Below are 17897 nucleotides of genomic sequence, written 5' to 3' on the forward strand. Positions count from 1 at the left end.
CAGGCCTGCAAAGCCGAGCGTCGGCTCTACCCCCCCCCCCCCCATCCCTCCCTCGACAATTATCACCAGACACTTTGGAGACGGCTCCAAACACGCACCTTATCCTCCCCTTATATACGCTCGCGCAGTCACCAAGTCCACACAAACCCCTCCTGTACTCTCTTCTCTGCCACTACCTCACAGCCGCTCTCGATCATATCCTTTTCCTCTGCCCGGCGGATCCTCCCCCGTGTAGCCTGGAGCACCTTGCCACTTGGGAGGCTTGGGAGACCCTACTGCTCTCCGAGGACCCGGCCAAGCAAGCCATCGCCACAGGCCGGGCTGCCAGCGTCATGAGCCTCCGGGACGTGAACGTTTGAGTGCAGTGGGGCCGTGCGGGGGGCCAAGGACCTGCGTGTCCTTAACTTCCCTGTGTCTATTAAAGTTTTCACCACCACCACTCAATGTCACAGACGCCAAGCCGCGTCTACTTGCCCGATACACCACAGCTTTCGCTCTCTAACCAGGTTCCGCAGTAGTTGAACCGCAGCTAATTTTTCTGCTGCACGGAACCCTTAAAGCTCTTGCTTTAAAGCTTTAGTTGATCTACTACGAGAACTATAGCTAGGGAGCAATATGCAGTGCTGTGCACATTGCTTAGAAATACGGTACAGTGCCTCGTCCCGTGTGGGAGTTTCGCCGAACGTCCCAGCGATATATCTTAGCCAGTGTCTGATATTTCTTATCTCCGTGCATGTTCAAATAGCGATCGCCACGCAAAGCGGCACGTTATCGCTTGCATTGTCCGCGGAGGTCACAAAACACTTCGCTGTCGGCTTTGAGCGAGAAAACCAGCTGTCCTGCGTGCTCCCATTTATTTGTTCAGGTATGTTCTTGCCCCATAGAAGTTGCGAAACAAATTCGCTCTGTTCTCCCACTAAAACATGCTTCTGATGGCTGCTCTGTGCTCTTCGAGTGCTTGCTCCGTAGATGCGTTCCGACGATTCCGTCAATTCTCCGTTTGCGCTGCATGAGCAAGACCTCTGTTTTTCTTTTTGTGCGCAGTATTCCGTGCTGCTTCTAACATGGCGGAACTTTGACAAAGATGCTCTCGCGGTGTAACACAAAATACAACCCTCGGATACTTCCAAGGCAGGCAGGCCTATGAGTCTTAAATTGGCTGCTGCCTCTAATTATTCAACTTTTACTACTGGGCACGACTCAACATAGCAGCAGGACGTTTATGATGAACTTAAAGAAGTTTGTTTTCCAACGAGTGTCTTTATAAAAAGATATAGAGCTCTACCTTTTGCTTAGAAACATGCTTTACATATACACGCGTGTGAGGGCTGCGCTGTTCTTCCGGAAATGCGCAACTCCTAATTTTCAACATCCGGGGTATACAGGGTGATTCTTTCTAGTATTTACAGATTTATTTTTTAAAAACCTTGAGAAATACGTCGGTGCGTTCAGCGGGTGTGGACTGCATGGCAAGTCGTACATCATGTACGTAATAGAACTAACTTAATAGATCATTAACTAAGTAAATTATGTACCCAACTTTGTACCATCTCTTTTAATGTACAACGACGTATGTGTGTACCCTTCCTGCCTTGGCTGCCAAAAGGCGGCTAGCAATATTAAATGAAGGGAAATTTTATAGTTTGGGGAAAAACAATTTATACTGCGAAAGTGAAGGTCGATCAGTGTCGTAGGCGAGCCCATCTGAGTCGGTGTTCTGGTTCGAAGCATCGATTGACAAAAATACACTGTTGAAAGCCCGCTGAGTTGGCTCTCCCGCCTTGCAGATTCATTAAAAGATTTCGCCCGCATTTTTAATGCAGAAAATACAGACGAAGCTTGTGTACTTCATCATGTAAATGAAGTTAACTTTATTTAAGCGACAATTCCACGCGCAACAACACCATTTCATAAACTTTCAACGCGGGAAAGTCAACTCAAAGAGCTTTGGAATGCGCATTTTTGGGACTCGATTCTTCGTGCCAGAATGCCGATTCAGAAGATTTAAAAAATGTACCCGATTAGATGTTTACGGCCCTCAATTTTGCAATATTATCTAGCGCTCAAAATCTACAAATAAAATACTGGTTATGAATTTTAGTGAATCGTGTAATTTCAGTGAATATTTTATTGAATTTTAGTGAATTAATGAATTTTAATGAATCTCAGGAACTCTCTTTAAAAATGGCTGTTATACGTAGGAGAATCCTTTTTTACGAACCATTACTCAGTGCAGGGAGTCAAATAGGCCATTTAACAAATTTTTTCCCATATTGATGGAGTAAATATTTCGGCATATGGAGTTTAAAGGGCGACGCCAGACATTTAAACGCCCATTTAGGTTTATTCTTGTTTACAGTGTTTGGCGGTGGCGCTGCCGTGCCGACGAAATTGACGTTGAGCGTGCCGTGTGTCGAATAATGCACGATACATCTCGTGACACTCCAACAGACGACAATAACAGCAACATTTCAGACCCTTAGGCAGTCGCAGTGTTCCTTAGCCACGTATTTTGCCTTCCGACTCTGCGAAGTCGCGTTCTCGATGTTCCTTCGAACAGAGCTGTGCTGTCGAAGCGAGGGCTCCTTTGCTCACAGGTAAGAGGTGCTTCGATTTGGTGGGTCTTTAAATTATAGTAACTGAAGATTTTTTCTTATTATCCAGTGCACTTCTGTGCGGGGCGCATCGCTTGGTAGATTTCCTGCGAAGACCTCGCCTATTGTTTGCACCATGGTTTGTTCGTCATAAAAATCAGTTCATCCGCAATCATCATCATCATCATCATCGTCGTCGTCGTCATCATCATCGTCACCGGCCTGACTACGCCCCGTGACGGGCTAAGACCTCTTCCATGTCTCTCCAATTAACCCTGTCCTTTGTCAGCTGCGCCCACCGTATGCCCGCAGACTTCTTAATCTCATCCGCCCCCCTAACCTTCTGCCGCCTCCTGCTACGCTTGCCTTCTCTTGGAGTCCACTCCATTACCCTTAAGGATTAGCGGTTATCTTGCCCGCCGCAATAGAGCGATATAAAAGGTGTTTGACTTACCATTACCTACGGCTTAAAGACACAAACACCGGGCTCGTTTAGTGAGAATAGTACTTTTTTTTTACTGTTCTAAGACTGTTGTATGTCTGTGGTGCAGGCAGGGGATTATTATTTTTCATTCTTTTTAGGTTGCCCTAACCTAACAAATGTTCCTTAGTGGCCCCTGGTGCAACCGGGAGATTTTCTTTCAACCTGATAACGTATCTTTTCAGCCGAAAATGATAAGGGAAAATTGGACTTAAGGAACTTGCGACCACGAAGGAGAACGCAAAAAGTAAGCCACTGCCGAAAATGTAGCTTTTGTCAACTTTTTCGTTCTCAGACTTTTTTTACTATTAATTTCCAGTTGCTGAATCAAACGCCTGAAAGTGCTACGAAACGGGCGCTAATAAATGCAGCTGCAATATCAATCAATCAATCAATCAATCAATCAATCAATCAAACAAACAAACAATCTTTATTTTCCCAGAAAGAACTGGAATGGTCTCCTGGGCTAAAAGCTGGGTGAGCAGCTTGACGAGGTTCAGGAGACCGTTACATGGCAGAACAGTGAAGTTGAGAAAAAAAAAAAAGAATGTGAATATAAAGCAATGTACACCATACGCAAGGCGCTCCACGGCATAGGCAAACGATGAGCTGCAGGGTCTAGAAAACATTATAATTTTTGTGCACTTATTGAGCGACCGCTGACTATGCTGTCTCCTGTTTCTGTTCGCAAAAGTCCTGTCCTTATAAGGGCTTTGATTCAACTGAAATCTCTCGAAATACTGCCTCATAACCTTATGTTCAGGGATCAGAGAGTGGTGAGGATGTGTAGTGGTGCTGTAGTATGGACACCAACGCGTGCTGTTAACTTTACGTCTACGGAGAAATTCTGGTCTTAGATTTGTAGTGTTATCGACACGCAAAAAAAAAAAACCGCGTCCGCACCGGTTTGTTTGAATTATTGATTGATTGATTGCTTAAATGTTTGACTGACTGACTGACTGACTGACTGACTGACTGACTGACTCATTGATTGATTCCAAAGTAACACTGTGGGTGTAAGGCGCGCCGTATAATATGTGGCGGGCTCTGGATTGATTTCAACTTTCACTTGAACGTGCACTGAACTCTAGATCAGTACACAGATGTGTTTGCATATCTCCGCCGTCAATCTCCCGGTATTCAGCGTGCGAGCTTGATTTCAGCAAGCAAACACCATACGAATGCTTCGAGTCATTCCAACAGGTTCTTGATTCTTGAGAAGATCTGGAAATTTCCACCCCTGAGTTCGTCAGGGCTGCTTGGAGCAAGCAGTGGTGTGCGCCGCACTGCCTTTCCTATAGTGCAGCTACCTGGAAATACAGCTGGCGCTCTTGTGAGTGTGCGTCCTTGGTGCTACACTTTGTTTCCGTTCAGTTACAAAAGCATCCTGCGCAGTTTTATGCATTTTTCCTTTGCGAAATTACAAGAGCGCTGAACACAATGCGCTGCTTTTTTTGCTGCATCCTTTGTATCACTCGCATCCTGTGAGCGTCCTGCTGCGTTATTTGCCATATGCGTTTGCCCACAGGTAAGACCGCGGGGAAATGTAAGAAACAGAGACTTTTAGCATAGCTGAGATGTATAAGCGCAGACGCATAGCGATTTAATGGTCGCCGGCTGCACACTGGTAGCGGCGCGGCCAGGCAGGGCCACTGTGCGTGCGCATCCGCCGTCCGGTAAAGCGGTATACGTCTACGCTATAGTACGCATCCGGTATGCTAAAAGTCTCTATTGTCGCATGAATGGATGTCGAAAATTGCGAATAAATAAACTCCTCCAGAGAAAAGTATAGAACAGCTGTATCTTACCGGTACTCGCCTCCGGGGCAGAGACGCGGAGGCTAGCAAAAGGGTACAGCTTAAGTTGAGGACAACGCAGCGAGCCATAGAAAGAAAATGATAGGTGTAACGTTAAGAGACCGCAAGAGAGCAGAGCGGTTCAGGGAATAAAGCCGGGTTAATGACATCCTAGTCGAAATCAAGAGGAAGAAATGGGCTTGGGAAAAGCATGTGATGCGAAGGCAAGGTAACCGCTGGTCCTTAAGGGCAACGGAGTGGATTCCAAGAGAAGGCGAGCGTAGCAGGGGGCGGCAGAACATACATCTTCGAAAAGGGTACAATAGTGAGCAGAGAAATCTGATCGAGTAATTACTCTGCGGATGCAGTTACTCCACATAGTGGCATAGTTCATGTCCCAACTTGTATACTCAGGAACATGCGTTTGCTGGCAGTTTGCCTTTAGACTTTTTGCGAATACGGTGCGGCTTTCGTTTTACGGCGGAAAATAGTTGATCCAAAGTTAGCGCATTCAGCGAGTGATGCGCATTTCTTTTTAAAACTTTCGAAAGCGCTGCTACGGGGGACACCAAGAGAAAGAAGACGACGAAGGACAAGCGCTACTATCAACCGAAGTTTATTGGAAAAAAAAAACACATAAGGTTAAGTAGCTCACACAAGGCAGCCAGCAGCGCATGCGCCTACCCTCAGAATGACAAAACAAATCACTGAGTTGAATTAAGATACCGAATTTCACAATTGTGGATGACAACAGATGGTGTGCTGACGCACATGTCGGAGTTTTTGTCAATATTAAATGCCTCAGATAATTCCCTTGTTAGCTGATTCGAATGCTTATACAGAATTTTTGTACTATTGAACAGAGGTACAAATGCATTTTTTTCCAACGGGTTAGAATGGTTAAGTTCACAGTCTCTGTAATGCAGGGCCAAATTAGAGGAAGGAGCCACCTTTAAAGACGAATTATGTTGGCGTAGCCGTGTGTTTATACATTTACCAGTTTGGCCTATATAACTCTTCTTGCATGTGAAGGGTACTTCATATACCACTCCCTCGGCACAAGGTGCAAACAGCAACTCATGTTTTATATTGCACTGTTTTTTACTTTCTTTTGACTTTTGTTTTTCTAATCTGGCTCTCCTATCGACCATAGCGCAAATGTTTCCAAGTTTTTGGGGAGCTGACAACAGTACCCTTACCCCATATCTAGTGCCTACGAGTTTAAATCGGTGGGATAATCTGTGAATATACGAAATTACTGCACACTTTCTTTTCTCGTTACTGGGAGGCTCTGGTGAATCGGGTTTACCGAATGACTTTGGCATTTTCAGGAGTTTATTGCAGGCTAGTGTGATCACGTCATTAGGGAAACTTGCTGACTTCAGCCTCTGGACCTGTTGCTTGAAACTGTTATCCATTTCTTTGCGGAGGTTATCACAGGAGTCGTGTACGAAGGCGAAATCTACGCTAGGAAAAGAGAGCGTAGGGCGGTTGTGAAACCGTTCTTCTGCAGGGGGTGTGTGCATGCCCTTCAATGCGCTTCCGAACCAGAAATCAACAGCACAGTACAGAGAGTGTTGCTTTGTAGATGCTCTCTCCGCCTGTCCTCAGGTGCGGAGACGCTTGGAGAGGCCGCCGTTATCGCCTTCATAATGATGAGGGTGACGAAATGTCGAATGAAGCCGGCAGTGACGGTAATGGATAAAGGCCGTGCGAATCTTTAGTCCGCTTATCGCCGCTCCTCCGACCTTAACCTTCGCGCAAGGTCCTTCGCCGCGCTACGTTGACGAACATAAGTGTCCTGGAGCGAACCTCACGGATGTAATACGTCACGTGACTCCTGAACCGCGGGCCAATGGTTCGCCCTGGGAATCCACGTTTTGGGGCCCGATGAATCCATCGCTATCTTTAGACTATTGTTGTTGTTTTTTTTCCGCACTGGACGAGGCTGAATTGTCTGGCTTTCTATGTCTTTATTTCACTATTTTTTTTTAAATTTCCTACTTGTTCGGTGCTTCATTGGACGCTACCTTTACAGGACAGCCTTATAGATACAGCGTAGCAAGCGAGACGAAGGAATGATACATCACAGCCCATGTGTTCTGTCATTCAATTTTCGCGTTTTCAATAATAGTCCCGAAACAACTCGACCAAGTTGCTCTGCTATAGTGGACGGCCCATTTTCGCTCAGGAGCAGGTCATTCGCCCCGTACTGAAAAACTCTACGCAGACTGCACATTTCACGGCAAACTAGCTTCCATGAACCATTCTTGCAGCTGAATAGTGATCCGCCTCGTGGGTCGAGCCCACTTTTTCGCTTCATGGCTGCCATCATTCATTTTTTTTTTCTGCGCCAGAACAAGTCCCTCTCCCGCCGTGCCTATGCGTAGTTAAGCGAGTGGCCCCAGCCTTCTAACGCTTCCTCCTCTCTGGAGCCTCGGAAACCGCATCCGCCGCCTGTTCTTTTATTTTTCTTTCCAGAGCCGCTCGGCAGCTGCGTATGAGCGCAATCGCCGCTGGGGTGGGTGTCCGCTGGCTGCATTCCTGCCACAAGCTCACAGCGAGTCGGCCGCACGCGCTCATTTTCTTGCTCGCCAGATACCGGACGACCGTCGCCGCTCTTCGCTGCAGAAACATGAGCGCCCGGGCACTAGAAACGGGTGAGTCCCTCTCGTCGTGGCGAGCTTTGTATCCGCTGCAAGTTGGCCCCCATGTAATAGCACAGGGAGGCGTTTCAGGGCAGGCTCAGCGTGGGCAGCATTTACGTATACGCGCGTCCAAAATGTGGTTTTCGCACAGCAGCGCCAATTGTCGAGGTCCTTGACGAGCCTTGCTCTGTGGGAGCACTCAAGGCCAGCTAGCAATCGCTGCGGCACCTTTGCAGACTAGGCATCTTTTATGTCGACGAAGAAGTGAAAAATGAAATATTTTGCGCTGAAGATCCGGCTGCTCGTCTTAAAAGAATGCAAGTTTATGACGTCAAAACACCGGAGCCGCATGAAAGTGTGCGCGAAGTGATTTTTGTTGTGCAAATAGCGGTGAAATCGAGCTTCGTTGTATCATACGAGCAGCGCGTTTTTTAAAAGCCGCACCGTTTGCTCCGGACATACCAGAATGATTCGCGGTGTTGAGGTAACATTCTGTGCACTTGACAAGGCAGTGTTTAAAGTCAATGGGAAACGTGCTTCTGCCGGTCGGAATTAGGTAACGTAGTTCCGCGCCCAGTCCAGCTTACGTTCTTTTGCGGCTTACGTTCATAAGGCTCGTGCTGCCATCTTACGGAGACGCCTTGCAACACGCTCAAAGCGCGGCTTGTATGAAAATAAATAGTTGCAGTAACTACGAATACCCTTTTATACTGGGAACCACGCAGAGCTTTTTGTGATACTGCATGCCTGTAATATTGGCCAACTAAATATTTATGTCTGCAACTCTGTTTTTTAGTCAATTTATGTACTACTGTGATATATAGCGTCAGCCAGTGCAAAACGAGGAGCGAAAACGCAGACGACGAACAGAAAGTAGCGCTTCAAACATAGCAAATAAAATTTATATCATAGTTCTTCTGCTAACAAGAGCAGTAGAATTAGCAGGAAATCAAATTTTCTTGCCTATGTTGCTGTGGTATACTACAAAGTTACTCGTGTAGTAAGGTTTAGCCGACAAGTATAATAAAGCGTTGTGTACTGGACACGCACAGCAGGTATTGGTGTTCGATATGGTACAGCATGCAATATTTGTTTTTCCCTTTCATTTTGAAATCCATGCAGGCTCCAAGCTCCCTCCGCTTGTTCCAGGGAAGCTACGTTTGTACAGCATGAGATTCTGTCCGTACGCACTGCGGGCTCTCCTCGTTCTCAAGGCCAAAGGAGTCGAGTGAGTCTGACGAACAGACGCTTTGCCCGTTGCATCCAGTGTGGTGGTGGTCCGGTGTGTTGTGGCACTAGTACTAGTGCCACGTTCGTATGGTAGCGTTCTTCAAACTAATGCCATCGACTTTTGCTGAATATTTGCTGTAACTGCAATGCACTTCACTTCCTCTGCCTACACTGAGCCCTTGACACTATTTGGAAGAGAGGTGAAGTAACCTGACAACAGTAAATAATTTGGAAATGCATTTATTTCTACCACTGTCCAAATAAGATTTCTAAAACACTTTACTTTGCGCACAGCGGTGCTCTCCAGCTCCTTTCATGCGATTTTTACGTCCATAAGAAACTTTTGCCGCACGCCGCTGACTGCAGCCATAAATTTTATCCCTATGTCCACGTTATCTTCGCTTATGTACGGGTCACATACCGTGAGACGCCAAAGGTCTGTTGGCCGTACTGGTTGTTGTTTACAGTGTGCCATTATTCTTTCAGGGCCATGCGTAGAACAGTCGCCGTGGTGGCTCAGTATTTGTTGCTCACGGCTGCTGACCCTAAATACGTGGGCTCGTTCCCGGCTGCGGCGGTTGTATTTCGATAGAGGCGATATGCTAGAGGCTAGTGTACTGTGCGGATTCAGTGCACGCTAAAAAAACCCTATTGGTCGAAATTATCCTTGAGCCCTCCACTACGGCGCCCCACATAGCCAGAGTCGCTTCGGTACGTTAAACCCCAAACCAAACCAAACCAAACTATACGTAGACCAGATTAGAAAGCATAACGCTTGAGCTAGGCTGTGTACGCAAGGTTTCGCAGGTTATAGTGAAAAACTATCGCATAGGTAATTATTATTATTAAGTGGGTTATTAATCAAATAAAAGCGGAAGTAAGAGGATGTTGCTAGCTGCGCGAAGTATGAAACACCTGAGCTGCGGCTAGCGGGACCAAAAGGTATTGGGAGAAGACAGAGAGGGGAGGACAGTAAGAAAGGATAGGGGGCAATAAGGAGATGCAAGAAGGTAATTTTAATATAAGTTTATCGCAGCTATTCGGTAACAACTGCTATTATGTCAGTAAAAATGTAGAGAGTATCTAGCACTTAATTGAGCTGTTAAACATGCATCCGACCTGAGTTACGTGTTCCTCGCGCGCTGTGGTATTAGTAGCACATGCATTCGTTAGCCCAGGGGTGGCACAGACTTGCTTGACTATGCTATTTATTTATTTATTTGTGATGACCTCAATCTATAGTGTGCATTATAGATGGGTGGGGCAATAACAGAAAACTCGTAATGCATAGCACTTGCGGTACTACATTGCAAAACAAACAAAAAGACAAGTTAAATAGAAAGACAGAGGATAACAAAACATAAAAATGCACATACTGATATAAATTTGAACACAAGCGCACAGTAATACACTAAGATTGACCTGGCAGGGCATAATAACGGAATATTATTTTGTATTGTATTCTTAAAAACGAACGGGATCTGTTACAGCCACTAATATGGTGGCAAGTTTTTCCAATCCTAAGATGTTTTAGGAAAAAAAAATGAATGCGCGTTTGTGGCTAACTTATAATAAGGTTTGGTTACTGTCTGAGGATGGTACAAACGAGCAGAAATAAATGACGCCGGTTGAATCCAACGTGAACGCAGGATGCTTTTGTGGCAAAAAAAAAAAAAAAATCTTGAAAAAGAGAAGGAAGGGATAGTTTTTTTCGAGAAGCTAACAATGGGACATGCAAAATGACTTTCATTTCGCTTACACTGGTGACCCTATGTAAGTTATTGATGATGAATCTAGCCGAGCGATACTGCGCTGCTTCAAGGAATAAATTACTATGACCTGGGTCCCGGATGGATGCTGCAAATTCAAACTCTAACAGTAACCAGAGCAACGCATACTCGCGCGCTGTTTCTTTGCAGCTGTGGCGTAGTTTCCATTGCAAATTCTCGCGCTCCTCTGCGTCGTCGCCATATGATTAGATAAGCGTTGATAGTAGCGCCGCTGTCAACTAGCGAACTTTGTTTTTGCCGTGCGAAGAGGATCTTGCATCGAACGTATCTCTGGAACAGGCCAACAGCTCGGATACCATTTTTATGGTTTTTACTGATGCAAATGAACCGTACTAGGCGCACAAAACGCGGTTACAATCACGACGAGCCGTGCAGGAAACTTGAGCCTCATTGACCCATCATCAAGATGCGTTTTTGATGACCTTGAACCGTAAATGCTTCCTTCACCTTGATCTGCTATTCCTTGATGGTATATGTTACTACCGTGTGCTGGACTTGGACACACAGCAGCGCTCACTGCTCTTTGCTCGCTGCCTCGCGTGTAAGGTGCAGGCTATATGGCAAAAGTGAGCGTATGAGTGCATCTAGATGATGTATGTGTACGTGCGCTATGTATTCCGTCCCCGCAATATGCCCTGTGCTGTGAGGACATCTACGAAGGTAGTGTTCGGGAAACGCTGCTTTGTAGCAGCTTTTTATCGGCCATAGTACGCAATGAGTTTGTTACTGCGGCGTGCAGATGCAACTGCATGCTCCTCGCGGTTTTTTTTCTTCGTTCCCTGCCGGATTATATTTTGTGAAATGCGGATTTTAATTAAGTACAAAACTTTGTGTCCAGCCACGAAGTGGTCAACGTGAACCTACGCAACAGGCCCGAGTGGTACAACGAAGTGCTGCCCGCGGGTACCGTACCGGTACTTTACCAGGACGACAAGGTCATAAGTGGTTCCATGCCCATAGCCGAGTACCTGGAGGAGGCTTACCCCCAGCCTCACCTCCTGCCCACTGACCCGTATCTCAAGGCCTTGGACAGGAGCTTTCTGGACGTGGCCCTGCCTGTGAGCACACCGTACTCTGTCTGGCTCCGGCATATGACCCATTACGAACTGGCATGATGGTGTGATGGCATGATGGCATGATGGAGTAAAAAATTTAGTGATCTTTTTTTTTCTGCCGGATTTATTACAAGCAACAGCAACCACGTGCCTTCCACCTTTTGTTATGTACCTGCCATTGCAGTAGTGTTTCGGAGCATCCGCAGTGGGATTATCCACTGCTCTTGGAGTTGACGTTCCAGACAGCAGAATGCGTCCACCAGAATGCCTCCACTCCCAGTTTTTGCCTAGTTTGAGGGTGCACTGGTTCCAAATCGCCCATTGAAAAAAGCTGCCCATTGACCATTTTTCTTGCGTTTGCGGCCAATCGACCAAAGGTGCGCAGTCGGCAGTGGCATCTTTTGTATATATATACATTTAAGCCAGCAGGCGGACAGCTCTTCAATATGCAGGTCTAGCCAAGGCCACCACAACTTCGACCGTGCCACTCACGTCATTGCTGAAAAACATTAGTGGGTCTCACGCTAAAGGTTTAAAAGTCTGTCTTGAGCTCTTTCTGGTATGGCCACCCGATTTCCTCAGTATGCGAGACCGTGAGTATAATCAATTCTAGTCCAGCCAAAAAACGGCAGAATAGTGGGCTCCACCCGATTACAGCTCTGGGCCAGCTATGCAGTGTGTAATGCTTGACACTAACTAGTGTGGGGTCATTATCCAACAGGTGTCGTAGTTTTCTTGTTGGGACCATCCTTTAGTCAAGGCTTTATAGAGCAAGCTCATATTACGGTGGATCGCCCACTGTGGCTGCAGCTCAGTACACCGCAGCGGCACTATACTGAGATTCAGAATTCAGCCGTTATTTTGCATGTGCATACAGCATTTTTTAGCGGCAGACACCTAAGTACAGCGCCCCCAGCGTTGGATGTGGGCAGCAGCTGGTGATGTCTGGCTGGCAAGCCTTAGCAAGTTAAGAAGGGCTGGTGGTCCGTAGGGTAAACTCTCGTCTTCTATGATGCTCACAGAATTTTGTGGTGTTGAAAACCAGAGCAAGGATCCCTCTCTCCTACTGGAAATACCTGCTAAGAATGAGAATAAGGATATAACTGCTAAAGCGATGCGCCCGAATCGTTTGGGGAAGCATCGCATTCCAGTTTCATCTCTTTCTACTGATCAAAATGTACAAGAACTTAAAGTTCCTTTGATCTTTCGTTCGTTTTATTAAAGGCAACTTCCTGTTGTAGTTCCCGCGGCCATTGGGTGCCTCTTTCGAAGAGTTTGTAAAGCGGGGAGAGCAGAGAAAATATGTTTGGCAGAAATATGGAATAAAATGTCATCATTGCTAAAAAGGAGCGCAGCTCGCTGACGTCTTGTCGACGAGGCGCTTGGACTATGACTTCTAAATTCTTATTCGTCACGTGAAGGCCCCCTCTGCATATATGATGGCCGAGATTATTTCTTTATTTACATATACTTCAATCCCTGCTGAGGATTTTAGCAGGTTGGGATACAACGTAAGTAAACGCAATAAACAATGAATGGAATACAAAAACAAATAAGTTTAATACCACTTGAAGATTCTTGCGAATAAGCGTAGACAATATATTTTTAAACAACGCTGGCAAGAAATTTCGACAAAGATGGTTTTTAAACTTCGTCATTAGTTACGAGATTCCATTCAATCAGTTTTTTGGAGAGAAAGAACAGTTAATGCGCGTGTTTTTTAAATGAGCTATTGACGGCTTGCTGGCGAAATTTGCGTTTTCACACCCTGTGTTCTCGGAAACGTACGAACACATTTTTAAGTCGTTCACTCCGGTCGCCACTTTTCTCCGTTGCCGGGACGCCGTCGATGCAGGTTTGGACGCCTGATAGGCCTGCTAGTACCCTATCTATCTTGCTTTGAAATCGCAGGAGCCGAGGCTATTCCGAAAGGAAGACAATTTTAACGAAACAACAAAAGAAAAAAAATAACACGGGCAAAATGGGAGTTGCCCACTCCGAATATTGGACAGGTGAGAGTGCGCCGACAGAGACCAGCCTGTCGAATTTCTGCGACAGTTGGTTTTGAAGGGCGTAGGTAATGGACTTCAGTGCATTACAGAATTTCGGAACGGCTCGTGTACTTTAGCTGCTATCTGGTGGAGGCCCCTTGTTCAGGCCCAGCTCCAAGGAAAGCACATCTTGGTAGTCACCGGCCATGCTGTACATCGCCCCTGTGTTTTCTTTCGTTGCGGCTGTGGCGTGTTGTGTGGACGACTGCGGAGCTGAAACCGGCGCACTGTTCGGAAAGGAAATCAGGTCACGGCCACAAATATTTTGTTCAGTACAGTCAAGCACAACAAGTCGACAGTTTACGGATACAGTATTGTACTTTGCACGCAGCTGTAATTCTCCCAGCACCAGCAGTCGGCCTGCGTGATAAGATAACTTTACACGGGAAGGATTTAAGCTCGGCCACTGCTTTTAGTGCTTTTTCCAACGGATAGCCAGTTTTACCGCACCCGTACATTAGAGCACGAAGCTAATTACTCGCATTCCGTCTTTTTTTTTTTTACATTCAAGTGCGCGTCGCTGATCGCAAGCATCTCGCTCAAGAGAGGCGCAAAAGAAGAGCACTGGGCCAACTTCCTCAAGAAAATCGAGGCCTTCGAGAAAGAGCTTGCGAAGAGGAAAACGACATTTTTCGGAGGTGAGTTGCTGCCTTTCTTTATACTGTATATCTCGAGATCGGTTGAAAGCAGGCATTTCTGACGATGCCATCTCAGAACGCGGTTTAACTGACCACGTTCATCTTCTTATCATAGGAATATCGCCAGAACTCGATCGGTACTCGGACGCCGAGCGTACTCCAATTTAAGTTATGCTCGATGATTTATTGTCCTTACTGTTGATTTCATTCCAGCGGTAGCGCCACCAGTATCAAGGTTTTCACGTCAGAGCAGAGGGGTTCACGCACCTGAAGTCTTGGTGGCTTTAATTTTTGACCTGACGTTTGCGAAATTTTAGTTTTACTGAGCGTCTGGAAAGCCATACTGTCTACTGCAGCGATCAGGTGGCTGGTTTATGTTTATGGCCCTTCGTTTTCGGGTTTAATTTTTGTCGGAATTCGAGTGTAAAAATATGGCTCTATATTTTAAATTCTAATTCATGTAGAAATGGGCTAATTGAAGAGAAGTTTCATAATTCCGGCTTTTTGACGACATTTTTTTTTCAAGAAAAATATTGCGTATTAGTGCTCGAGCTTTTGCAGAATATGAAATACCCTCTTTGTTACTTATTTGCATAAGCAAATTAATAATAGCGTGTAGCACTACGAAACCATTTACCAACTCATGTATTTCTTTTTTTTTTCATTTAAAGCATTATTGCGAAAGCAGTGCTACAGCGTCCCCCCCCCCCCCCCCCCCCCACCCGCCCCCTCCCGCCCTTCCTCCCCAACAGTCGAATTAGTAATCAACTTCTGCTGTCATCTCTTGGATTCTCTTGGATTCCAGATCAGTCATGAAGGAATTTTAAAAGGCGGGAAGCCTCCCTACTATATGATCGGAAGGAAGGCTTCCCGCCCTCTTCTAAATTAAAAAAAAATATATTTGTGCACCGTGTAGCTTCACTTTTTGGTTTTCTCTTATTTATGAACTGAAATATTCCCATTGTGTTAAGCGCTGTTCTCTACTGACGGCTGAAAAGCTGGACGGAAGGAAAGCTGGGGCTTGATGTGTACTCTTAAGCGGATGAAAAGTAGCAACAAATGTTGTTGCATACTCTCTCTCCTTTGCAGAGCTGGAACGGAGATGTCAGGCGCCCGTGTGCTATGTTGTGCAGTATATACGTACGAATTCAACTGTCACGGCTGGTTCTCCATAACGTTCCTGTAGTGACGTCCGGTGCACATACACGATTCTTTTCCTAAAATGGGAGCATCGAAACTGGAGGAATTTTTATTTTTTCAGCGGTAAATAGATAAATACAGAAAGACAGATACGATTAAAAACGCGGGATACAAACACTTCCCCCGTCCTCGCCTATTAACCTCATACAAAATGCTTTCGATTTTAAAACGCAACCGACCATCAGGTGTCACTTTTGCAGAGCTATATTTAACCTTCACCGTCGGCGAGTGACAGTTTACGATAGCTTTCCCAAATTCTTTCCCGCAGGCTATCCGATTGTTATCGTCTATTTGCCACTGGACACTAATTCCGTGTTTAGGCCGCAACCAGTCAGTCCAACTGTCTATCGTAGAACCAAGTTCTCTCTAAATCGTCAGCAATCACTGTGCAGCTCGGCTTACCCAAACTGTTTCACTCAGGCGAGCAACCTGGTCTGGTGGACTACACGGTGTGGCCCGCTTTTGCGGCGGCTCGCGCCTACATCACGCTGTACCCCGAGCTGAAGATGCCAGCGGCTGAGGAGTTCCCGCACTTCTCGCGCTGGCTGCAGGCCATGAGGGAGCACCCGGTAGTCAAGGCTGTCATCAACGAGGACCATGTCCTGCTGTACGCCAAGAGTGGCCTGGAAGGGGAGCGCGACTTTAATGCTGGACTTCAATAGGATGTCGCTTGCACGCAGCGTCGTGCAGTTCGTGCATGCCTTTGACGGGGGAATTCGCTCGCTGGCGTGAAATGATACTTGGGCGACGGTGGCAACATGCAGATGGTGATCTGTGATCGGTTTGTTTAAAAAGTAATCCGCTTAATCCCTTGTAGCAGCTTACGATAATAAATAACTGGCTGTTGACCTTGACTGACTACTGTTCACTGTGACTGACTATTCACTGACTATTCGGTCACTGACTATTCGCCGTGGCTGACTATTCATGTGGCTTAGTCTTCACTGTTGCTTGTTGTCCACTGTGACTGGCTATCCACTGTGACTGCACTGTGACTGACATTGACTGATTCTAGCGTTCTAAGGAATCATTATGGCCTACAAGGCGCGTCGTATATGTTTGACTAGTTTTGTTTCAAAAATCTGAAGTCATTAAACGTGCACACTAGGCGAGTGCCACACTAGGCGAGTGCGTTTGTATATCGCCCCCATCCAGTGGCACCGGGCAGTGACCCATTTTCTTAAATTTCCTTCTTAGTCTCAAAATAATTTTTCTATATCACTCCCAGCTTGCTATACATGGTGGTTTGGGCTGAGGCAACACTGATGACAGTGTTAGACAACAGAGGGGTGCAAGTAGCTTCTCTCCAGTGACGGGTAAGGTTACACTGGAGAGAAGGTACCTGCACCCCTCTGTTGTCTAACACCGTCATCCTAGGAAAACACAATGACAGCCTAACGCGGGAAATTTTGAGGCTTTTCACATCCCCTTGGAATCAGATAGCAGCATTAGTGATCCTTCTGTCACACTACCTGATAAAGAGATGATGTTTTTATCCGGCCAAGATGTGTAGTCTCGCGCTCGTGCAGATTGTCACCGTTATGGGCATGATTAGTAGCATTTGTGTTGTTTTCTTTTGGTTTTTCCCTTTTGTTTGTGTTTGGCGTACTTAGTATTTAAGATGCTTTGACATGGGTTAAAAATCTAGTTGCGAGTCTGCGCTTGTGGTGTCCTTTCTTCGTTGTGTCCCGTCGTTTTATTGCGTTGTTAAAATATGAATCAATACCAACTCACCCAGTTCGCAGCTTTAATAAGTGACGCTGTCGTAGTTATTATCCTCATTGCCACACGTAGAGTTTTCAACATTGTTTCAGCGTTCGCCGAGTCGCTTGCATTCGAAACTGCGTTAAGGCGTGAGCTGCAAACATCAGTGGATTTCCTTCCGTGGATTTAACACGGCTGATGGTCATAATGATGTTGATGATGCAACAGAAACACGGGTTAGTTTGAAACCGGATGGACCGAGGTGGTGTCTTACGCACCACTATCGCGGGTAGGTTACGATGCAACAGTCGAAATATCGATTAAAAAGGCATTGACAGCTTTCGAAAAAGAAAAAAAAAACGGCATATAGCCAGTGACACGGGTATATCCTCACCGACACCGTGCCCCTTGGATGCGTAGCTCGATTATTACGTAAATCCGAAGTTCCAAAGCGGAACAGCCACTTTTCGCTCTTTACAGAAATGGAGTTTTGTTTCTACTCGTAACTTCATTGCTATTTATTCGTTCTGGCGCCAAATAATTGCTCTTTGTGTTGTGAGACAATGGCTGCCGACATTATTTCCTCAGACGGACTTGTTTGGTTACGACGCTGCGTTACATTTTTCAGCTCAGCTTTATAAGCCACATTCTCCGTGTTACACGTCGCAGGGCATCGTAGTATGTCATTACATAAAACTCACGGTCACGCC

General features: G+C 46.0%; 1 protein-coding gene across 1 annotated transcript; it reads left to right on the top strand.

The window, feature by feature from the left end:
• Positions 1–7327: 7327 nt before the first annotated feature.
• LOC144098583 (glutathione S-transferase omega-1-like) lies at positions 7328–16341 on the top strand. Its single transcript, XM_077631345.1, has 5 exons — positions 7328–7531; positions 8642–8747; positions 11378–11597; positions 14157–14283; positions 15904–16341. The coding sequence occupies exons 1-5, from the start codon at positions 7372–7374 to the stop codon at positions 16143–16145; spliced, it is 855 nt and encodes a 284-aa protein (XP_077487471.1). The 5' UTR covers positions 7328–7371; the 3' UTR covers positions 16146–16341.
• The last annotated feature ends 1556 nt before the right edge of the window (positions 16342–17897 follow it).

Source organism: Amblyomma americanum, chromosome 7 (genome assembly GCF_052857255.1).
Source record: "Amblyomma americanum isolate KBUSLIRL-KWMA chromosome 7, ASM5285725v1, whole genome shotgun sequence".
NCBI classification, from domain to species: domain Eukaryota; kingdom Metazoa; phylum Arthropoda; class Arachnida; order Ixodida; family Ixodidae; genus Amblyomma; species Amblyomma americanum.